This window comes from Gekko japonicus, unplaced genomic scaffold (genome assembly GCF_001447785.1).
Source record: "Gekko japonicus isolate JY-2015 unplaced genomic scaffold, Gekko_japonicus_V1.1 scaffold2269, whole genome shotgun sequence".
In the NCBI taxonomy this organism is placed as follows: domain Eukaryota; kingdom Metazoa; phylum Chordata; class Lepidosauria; order Squamata; family Gekkonidae; genus Gekko; species Gekko japonicus.
In genome coordinates, this window is record NW_015170959.1 from 42151 (window position 1) to 52232 (window position 10082).

The following is a 10082-nucleotide window of genomic DNA, read 5'->3' on the forward strand; positions in this document are numbered from 1 at the left end:
CCAACTCACCCCCCCCCCAGATTGGGCCGTGTGCCAGAGGAGCCCCAGCCGCTCCCAGCAGCGCGGGCCCTTGGAAGGAGCCAACTCCTCCGTCTGCGCCAAGAAGAGCCCGTCCTCTCCTCTGGATGCGGACCACGGCAGAAGGCACCCTCCGCAGGCGTCACATTGCCGTTCGGCCTCCCTGCTCCCACCACCGCATTGTCCATTGTTCTCTCCGGCACCCCATTGTCCGCAGTGTCGTTCGCACTCTCCTTCGCTGTTGTACGCCTAGTCCTGCTGCATTGTCCGCTCAGCGGCCCGGAGGGGATGTTTAGGAGCAGTGTTCCCTCTAAGCTGAGTTAGTGTGAGCTAGCTCACAGTTTTTTAGCCTCCGGCTCACAAATTTCTGTCTTAGCTCAGGAAGGATGGGGCTCCAGAGCAAACTAATTTATGCAGCAGCCAAATTGCTGGCTCACAACTTTAATGCCAGCAGCTCACAAAGGAGAATTTTTGCTCAGAAAACAATGCAGCTTAGAGGGAACATTGTTTAGGAGGAGTTTTTTCCCTCCTCTCTGTACTCTCTAAGCTACCTTGAGTCTCAGTGAGAAAGGTGGACCAGTCCATAAGTAAGCTAATTAAAAAAAAAAAAAACACGCAGGGAACTTTGCCTTTACTAGACAGTAGCCACATCCATCTGTCTTCCTGGTAACAGTGCCTAGTTTTTAGGTGGGAGGAAGTGATCTGCAGGTAGGTTTCCAATCTTGGGGATTGAAGGGCTGATTAATGACTATCTCCTCACCCACCCACACACATTCTTGGCTCCTGCAGGACACTTGTGCTCTGCAAATCTCCAAGTACACTAATCAACAAAGGCGTTCTAGAATGACCAGAAGCAAATAACTGTTTCCTGGATAGCTACTGGCATCCCCCTGCTGCAGATATAACAGCTTCACCTAGCAGTGCTTGAGACAACCGGCACACACAAGGCTGCCCACAGAAGACATTTACTATCTCCAAGCCTGTGGGCCGCCCTCCTTGCCTGTCTCCTTTTCCAACTCTGGAAGCCAAATCCCAGCCGGTGGGGTGGGGTGGGGGCGTCCACACATTTCTTTTGCTGCAGGGGACAGTTGGCTGGGATCAGGTTGGCAAGGCAAGAGACTCGACCAGCTGATTGTTCATCCCGTGCCTGTGACAAGATCCCTGTGCCTTGAACAACAGCTTGACAAGCAGACATCCAACAGGTGCAGCATTACTCCATCCCCAGGCTAAGAAAAGCCGAACTTGGGAGTCTGCTACGGGAGCCCAACCAAACACAGAAGGGGGGGAGCTGCTTATGGCTGCTGCTGCCGGGGGGGTATAAATTTCTGTGGGACACTGGTACACACTCCCTGCTTTGGCCTTGGAGTCTTCTCTTAAACAATAATGCTGCACATGTGCAGTACAAACATTTGCCTTTGTGTAGCACCCACTGTTTGCTTTGCCTCCTGGCAGAGGTGACCCTCCAAGGTCCCTTAGCATGACCACAGGCAGAGAAACACTCTTTAGCTAGAAGCACCATTGTCAGTAAACTGCCGTTTGTATTCTGTGTATGCTCTGTGTAACCTGCCTGCTGTATGATGGGGGGGAAATAGCTCTGTTCTCATCCTCCCTGTGCGCTTTATCTCTTGTTTTGACCTTGGAATGCTTTTGCTGCCTTTGTAGTAAGTAAGACTGTGAGAACCGTTGATGGGGCCGTTCCCAATCTGGCTGGTGTGAACCAAACAGCTAAAAGGCTATCTCGTTGGCTTGGAAGTGGCTCTCAGGCGGCCCTGTGGGTGTCAGGACCTGTGAGCGGCCAGAGCGCCCATGGCGGTGCAGTGGGAGAGCATGGGGGTGTTTCTCCAGGTGGGAAGGGGAGTGTTGCAAAGAAAGGAATCATCGGGGTGCACGGGGACAATGCAAAATGTAATCGGCTTGATTAGGTAAGGGACAAATGCTTAGAGGCAGAAAATTAGCATTTGTAGCGAGATCAGAATCTTATGTCCCCCTTTAGGTGTGCGGGGCAGGGCTTGGATTTTGTAAATGAACTCAAATCTAGCCATCTCACACTGTAATCTACCCTTGCTCTGCTTGAGGACTGCCATTCTTCAGTCAGCAGTGGAATGTCCTGGACATTCTGGAAGGTTAAAATGTTCTCCCGCTGGTCTCCTACTGGCCAGTCCTCACCTCCAGTTGCCGTCCTAAACGCACCAAATGATGCATTCCTACAGTCGTCTCTGTTCCAGTCTCTTTGACAAAGATTCTCTCCTGCAGGATCTACAACAGACATTTTTAGAATTACAATACCCACCTGGTGTAGTAAGGAAAGAGATCAACAAAGCCAGAATGACACCAAGGAGCGACCTGCTACAAGACAGGCCCAAACAAAACAAAACAACAGAACACCACTGGTGGTCACATACAGCTCTCAGCTCAAACCGGGTCAATGCATCATTAACGTCCTACAACCAGTGTTCCCTCTAAGCTGAGTTAGTGTGAGCTAGCTCACAGTTTTTTAGCCCCCAGTTCACACATTTTTGTCTTAGCTCAGGAAGGATGGCTCCAGTGTTCCCTCTAAGCTGATTTAGTGTGCACTAACTCACAGTTTTTTAGCCTCGGGCTCACACATGTTTGTCTTAGCTCAGGAAGGATGGCTCCAGAACAAACTATGCAGTAGCCAAATCACCTGCTCACAACTTTAATGCTGGAAGCTCACAAAGTAGAATTTTTGCTCTTTAGGTGTGCGGTTTGATGTAGTGGTTAGGAGAGAGGACTCTAATCTGGGAGAACCGGGTTTGATTCCCCACTCCTCCACTTGCACGTGCTGATGTGACCTTGGGTCAGTCACAAGCTCTGGCATAGCTGTCCTTGAAAAAGAGCAGTTTGTGTCAGAGCTTTCTCAGCCCCACCCACCTCACAGGGTGTCTGTTGTGGGGAGGGGAAGGGGAAGGAGTTTGTAAGCCGCTCTGAGACTCCGAGTTAAGGGCAGGGTATAAATCCAATTTCTTCTTCTTCTTCTTAGGACTCCACAGCTTAGAGGGAGCATTGGATGGCTCCAGAGCAAGCTAATTTATGCAGTAGCCAAATCACCTGCTCACAACTTTAATGTCAGTAGCTCACAAAGTAGAATTTTTGCTGACAAGACTCCACAGCTTAGAGGGAGCATTGCCTACAACCTATGCTGGACAATGATACCCCCCTCTCACGGGCACTGGGAGGCAGTCCTCTTCTTGCCCACAGACAGCCTCCTAACCTTTCTCACCCACAGCAATACCCCCTTCCTAACAAGGACACAGAGTCTGGGACCAGGGCCTGCAGTAAGCCAGAATGCCAACTCTGTCCCCATAACCACTCGGACAACACAGTAGCCAGACCTAAAAACTCCAGCCATATCACCTCAGATTCATTCACTTGTTGGAAGATGTTCCAATATTATATAAGCCATCAAGTGTCAGCAATCCCCTTCTACTTTCTACATCAGACAAACAGACCAGTTCCTATGCAAAAGGAAAAAAATGGAAATTAATTTGACATAAAAAATCACAGTGTTCAAAAACCAGCAGGAGAATATTTGAATGTTCCAGGACATTCCATTGCTGACCTGAGAGTGTCAGTCCTCAAACAGAGAAGCTTCAAGGAGGGAATGAGCTGAACTCAAGCTCATTCTCAAATTCAGAACAATGGATCCCCCCAGGACTGAATAGGGATATAGGAGTCTTCTTTCACTACAAATTAAGGTGGGTAGTCGTGTTGGTCTGAAGCAACAGAACAAAGTTTGAGTCCAGTGGCATCTTTAAGACCAGCAAAGTTTAATTCTGGGTATAAGCTTTCATGTGCCAAAGTTTAGTTCTGGGTATAAGCTTCCATGTGCATGCATACTTCTTCAGATAACTTCAGATACAGTATCTGAAGAAGTGTGCATGCCCACTGAAATATACTGGGTTCAGACGCATTGAGTGATCAGCTCATAGTTTATTAGTGATTTCAGCTAAACTCTAAGACAAACTAGCAGGAGCGGAACCCTGCTTAAATGCGTGCAAAACACCACACGCAACACACACACACTCCCCGTGATAGGCTATTTACATAAGAACTGCTGTTCTATAGGTTCCTTCCAGGATCCTGGCTATCTATTGTTTGGTAACCCCAAGCTAGGTCCTTCACCGAGTCCCATTCTGGCTCAGTACATAACACCCACAAAAGCTTATAGGTAAAGGTTTCCCTTGCTCGAAAGCCAGTCGAATCCAACTCTAGGGTTGCATGGCTCATCTCCGTTTCCAAGCTGAATAGCCAGTGCTGTCCAAAGACATTTCCGTGGTCATGTGACCGGCATGACTAAACACCGAGGCGCACAGAACGCTGTTACCTTCCCACCGAAGCGGTACCTATTTATCTACTTGCAATTCTTGCTTTCGAAACTGCTAGGCTGGCAGGAGCTGGGACCAGAGACGGGAGCTCACTCCGTCATGCGGCACACTCAGGTCTCAAACTGCTGAACTACCGACCTTCCAACCTGCACTTCAGCATCTTAACCACTTGAGCCACTGCAGCTCATACCCAGAATCAGACTTTGTTGGTCTTAAAGGTACCACTGGACTCAAACTTTGTTCTGTTATCTCACTACAAGTGCTAATCTTCTGCCCCTAAGCACTGGTGACCCGGACGGCCCCAGGCCAGCCTAATCTCACCAGATCTCGGAAGCTAAGCAGGGTTGGCGGCCCTGGTCAGTATTTGGAAGGCAGGCCGCCAAGGAAGGCCAGGGTTGCGATACAAAAGAAAGCCAGTGGCCAACCACCTCTGAACGTCTCTTGCCTTGCAAAGAAAACAAACCATTTCTCCTCTGCTCCGATTAAGCTGATCACCTTTTACATTGTTTTATTCTGGGTATAAGCTTCCGTGTGCATGCACACTACTTCAGATTCATCAGATGCCACTAATGTCATCAATATGCTGATGACCCTCAGCCATATATATATCCCTATCCAAATCCCAAGTGAATCGCTGCCTGGCTGCAGTGGTGATCTGGCTAAAAGTGAGCAAATTGAAACTCAGCCCTGAGAAGACAGAGGCAATGCTGGCTGGGAAGGTGGGGGTCTTGGAGGACACTGCGTTCTCCCCACTTTTGATGGAGTTCAGCTGACCCTTGCAGTCTCAGTTAAAAGCCTTGGGGTCATGCTGGATCCAGTTTTATTACTGGAGAAGCAAGTTAATGCCAACTCAGCCTAGCTCCGAAGAGGGCCCCTCACCTTGATATGGCTGACCTGGCCACCTGGATCCATGCCGCAGTCCCATCAAGAGTAGACTACTGAAAGGCACCATACATGGGTCTCCCCTCGGAAACTCCAGCCAGTCCAGAATGCCAGGGCTCAGCTGTTAACAGGAGCCAGACGGAGCACACAGATAACTCCTGTCCTGCAGATAACCCTTATTGGCTGCCCATTTGTTACTGAGCTCAGTTTAAGGTATTGGCTGTCACATATGAAGCCCTTCGTGGTCTTGGCCCCCCTTTATCCACAGGACCGCCTCTCTCTCCATTCTCTGCCACAACAACGTTGCTCATGTCCGCAGAGGTTTCTGCAGGCACCAACCTGCAAAGGGGCAAAATCAACCACTGCCCCTACCCCTGTGCTTTCTCCACTGTGGCCCACCACCTCCCCCAAAGAGGTCAGAAAAGCTCCCCCTCTCCCGGCCTTCCGCAAACTGTGCAGAATGGAACTGTTCCAGAGGGCTGTTCTGCACAGGTAATAAGGCTGGACTGCACAAAATGGTTTTACAAACTTGCTTGGATAAATCATTAAGGACTGTGTAAGTAGGATCCTATTTATGTAATTTCTGTGCTTCTGCTTCTTTCTGGTGGTTCCAGACGTCTGAAATCCGAACGCATGGTGTGAAGAAAGGCATTTTCCTCCTGAAGGGAGGTTGGCAGTCAGTGGACTACCCCTCCCTACTCCCCCCTTAGTCTAAAGAATGGGTGGAGCCAGTTCAATTGCATGGCAGATCCCAGCCACAGAAATGCTAATGACCTGGTTGAAAGAGTCCACTGAGGGATCTGATGCTACCTGAGGAAAGCTCCAGGTGATTCCTGGAGATTTCCCAGAATGCCTTCCAGGAGGGCACCCAGAATGCACCTGTGTGACCCAGGATGCACCTTGTGACCTGAGTGGACTGGGTCAAAAGGGGTGGAGGGAGTGATGTCAAGTGGGTGGAGACAGGGGCTTAACAAAACATCTTCGGATGCTGAACTCAGCAGACCTCTTGTCTGAGGTTGGGAGCAGGCCATCATTTTGGAGCATGCAGTCTGTCTGGAGGCCTGCAGGGAGCCGTAAAGTAATAGAAGAGCTTTAGGGACTTTGTAACTTTCTAAGAATACTTGCCTGCTCTAATTTTGACATCTAGATAGAGTATGTTTTAAAGAGAGGGACAGAAGGATGGTGCTTATTCCCAACTTCTTCTTTTTTACTTTACTTTACAATTTGATTTATATACCACCCTTGACCCCTAGGGGGTCTCAGAGCAGTTTACAGATTCGAAGGGGGAGGGGCTGCCTACCGACACCCAAGCGGCGCGTTCTCTCCCCTTTCCTGATTTCCCGGGTGGGCTTCGGATGCTGTTCCCGGTGCCTCAAGCTGGCCGGCGACTACCTCCGGCAGGCTTCTGGTGGACTCCTCCGACGCACGACCGCTTCTGACTGCAGCTTCCAGCCTCCGTCCCGTAGGCTCCTGCCGTGCTGCGTCGTCTCGCTGTCGCGTCGCCTCAACTCCGCCTCCATCTGATTCGGTCGCCGCATCCTTCGGTTGCCAGTTGCTCCACCGCCATTGTTGTTACCGCCGTCACTGCCGCCGCCAGCACTCCCGGCACGCCACCAGGAGGAGGGTGCCCCCTGCCACCTAGGGCAGGTACCCATGTGTCTACTTGCGAATGCTTTTGAGCCGCTGGGTGGGCAGGAGCTGGGACTAGGGCCGGGAGCTCACTCCGGCTGCGGTGGGTCTCGAACAGCCATTGTGGCTGTTCACTAGCATTGTTACTGCAGGCGTTGTACTGCCTGCACCACCGCTCCCTTTTGTTTCCATATTGCTCATCTCGTACGGTGCTAAAGGATGCTTGTAAACTTTTTCTCTTTTTAATAAATATTTTAATCAGTTGATGCTGTCAGTGAATCTCTGTACCACATCGTGTCCCACCCACTTTTGGACACGCTGTTGTGCACAGGGGATCCGCAGGGAAGAGGGGAGTGGTAAAGGCACCCATTGCCAGGGGAGCCCCAAAGGAGTCAGTAGCCTCTGTAGTAAGCAGACGCTGGGTGCTGGGAGGCCAGGAGGCAGGGCCTCAGAACGAGGAGGGGATCGGGGAGTCTGTCCCTCTCAGCGTGGAACAGGACAGTGGTGGCAGTGAAGACCCCAGTGGAAAGAAGGGGGAGAGCTCCCTTCAGGAGTTGGCACCAGCCAAGGAGGGGGTGGGCAGAACAGGGTCTGCAAGTCAGAGTGGGACTGTCTTGCCACACATGGGTTACTGAAGGACCCATTTTTGGTGACTGTCCCGGCTCCCTCGGTGTCATCCGCCTCGAGCCCCTGCGAGAAAGGCCCAGGATCAAGAACATAAATAATGTACACAGACAAACAAACTCTCCCCTCCCCCAGCTGCTCCACTAACAGCCTTCCTCCCCCCCCCCCCCCGCTGGACTTGGACCATCTCTCCTTCTTATCCTGACTCACCCTCAGGAGTTGTTGTTCTGTTTTCAGTTGCGCTACAGGAAGGGAAGCCATTTCCATTGAGCAAACGTCCTTCTGGGGGAGGGAGGGGGCAAACCAACTGCCCTCCGAGATGACAAACAGGCCGAAAAGAGCATTTTAAAAATGATGAACCGGAGTGAGTATGGTAGAGCAGCAAGCAATTCACATCTTCCGGTGGAGGGGATGGGGTAGACGGAACAGCACCTCACTGCCGTGGCTGGTCCTGAAGAGCATTTCCAGAGCTTCACCCCTCCTGGCATCTCTCTGCACAAAACCCTTCCTGTGAAGGCTGCAGGGCTGTGCACCCCAGGACAGACAGACGGCCTGAAATGCAGACGCTTCAGCCACGGTTGTGGGCATGCTCTGAGACATGTGCTTGGAGATGTGCCACTGCATCTGCCTTTGAGATGCAGGGTGTAATGTATCCATCTCTGACCACATGCATGGCTAGGTCGCCACGCGGTCATGCAAAGCGGCCGAGCTTTGCTCTCAGGAACAATGGGCCAAGCGGATCCTAGCCTGCACCAATAGGAGGGCTAGGCTCCCGGCCGAGAGCCCATGGAACTCTCGGCCACTTAATGACCAATCACTTGGGTGTGGGTGTGTTTTGGGTGTGGGATTGTTGCACATATAAACTGGCCTGTGAGCCGGTTCTAGTTGTCTTGTTCCGAACTAAATAAAAGTATGAGAGCTGAAATCGCTAGTAAGTCTCAGTACTTTTCACTGGCGACGAGGATGGGATTCTAACTCCCATGAACAACAACCCAGACGAAAATTCGAGCATCGCATCGAGCCCCAGCACCGAGACTGCTGCACGCTGCTCCGCATCTTGCCCAGGTTCGCCGGTAGCTGCTCATCGCACCGCTCCTTGCTCCATACCTCGCCCTGCTGACTCTGAGAGCAGCAGCACTTCCCATCTCGATCCAGCCACCGCCGTTTCCAAGCTACCACTACCACGAGGAAGCAGCACGATGGCTACCTCCCAGGAAAGCATCACTGCCTTCGATATCTCCCGCCCCGCACAGTGGGAGACCTGGCTCAAGATCCTGGAGAGTTACTTCGACTGCCATGACATCGTAGATCCAGGTAAGAAGAAGGCCCACCTCCTCCGGTCCTGCTGCTCAAGGACCTAATTGCGCCTAAGCAGACTAAGGACGAATCATACGTGGTGCTGGTGAAAGCGCTGACTGACCACCTTTCACCAAAGCCCACAAAGTTTGCTGAGTGCATGGACTTCTTTGTGTGGGTGCAGGGGCCAGATGAGTCGGCTTACGAGTTCTTGGCCGGGCTCCAGCGGGCGGCCACCAGATGCTTGTTTCCCAACCTGGTGGATGCCTTGCTAAACCAGTTCCTCTTGGGTCTCTGAGAACCCAAGCTTCGGAGGAAACTGGTTAGCCAGGATGATCTGGACCTAGACAAGGCGCTCCAGGAGGTTGTGGCCTACAAAAAGGCGCATAGAGACTGCCGCGTGCGGGCAGTCCATCGCACTCAAGCAGCCCTCGAGTCGGACGACTCAGAAGACGAGGAAGTGCTCCAGGTACACCGCAGTTCATCTCAACAGCAGCATCGCTTGGGGGGACCGTCCTTGGCCAAAGCCTCCTCTGCATTGTCTTCCTGTGCCAGCTGCGGAGAGGCGCATGAACGCAGGATGTGCCACTTCAGGGACGCAGTCTGCCACTCCTGCAACAAGTCGGGCCATCTTGCCAGGGTCTGCCGTTCCCGGAAACACCCCTAGAAAACTTTGGCCCACCAGAGAGCATCAGACCCACAGACCGACCTTCATACCCTCTCGGCCCATCACCAGCAGCACCTGGTATGTAACTTGCCCCCCGATAGCCCAAATAAGGTACACGTTACGGTGTTAATAGAGGGGTCCCCCTGCAGTATGGAAATTGACTCTGGCTCTTCCTATTCAATAATTTCCGAGGAAACGCTGCGCTCGCTCTGCCCGCAGGGGGGACCCCCTCTGCGTAAGCCACAGAGGTTTAAGTTACGGGACTTTAACAAGAACCCTGTGGCGGTTCGGGGCTGGGGCAAGTTTATGGTGCAGTTTCAGGACTTCCATGGAAAATTGGACTTGCTGGTGGAGGGGAGGAGGCTCTCCAGTCTGCTGGGACTTTCCTGGTTAGGGCCCCTGGGACTGGCGATCACGGGGGTGAATCAGCCACGGGCTGAGGACTTTGCGGCTGTGTGCAATGAGTTCCCCAGGGTTTTTGACGGCACACTCGGCAGATACATCGGTGGCCCCATACCCTTAGACCTTGACCTGACCGTCCGCCCCATCAGGGTCAAGGCCAGACACCCCCCTATTGCAATGAGGCCAAAGATTGAGGCAGAATTTGATCGCTTGGTTGC

General features: G+C 52.1%; 1 protein-coding gene across 1 annotated transcript in view; it reads right to left on the reverse strand.

Annotated features, from left to right (window-relative positions):
- Positions 1-6784, reverse strand: part of LOC107116900 (solute carrier family 2, facilitated glucose transporter member 3-like) — a 37017-nt gene extending 30233 nt beyond the window's left edge. The window contains exon 1 of the mRNA XM_015418923.1: positions 6674-6784. Within this exon, the coding sequence (XP_015274409.1) occupies positions 6674-6784 (111 nt within the window). The remainder of the gene's footprint in view (positions 1-6673) is intronic.
- Positions 6785-10082: the final 3298 nt, after the last annotated feature.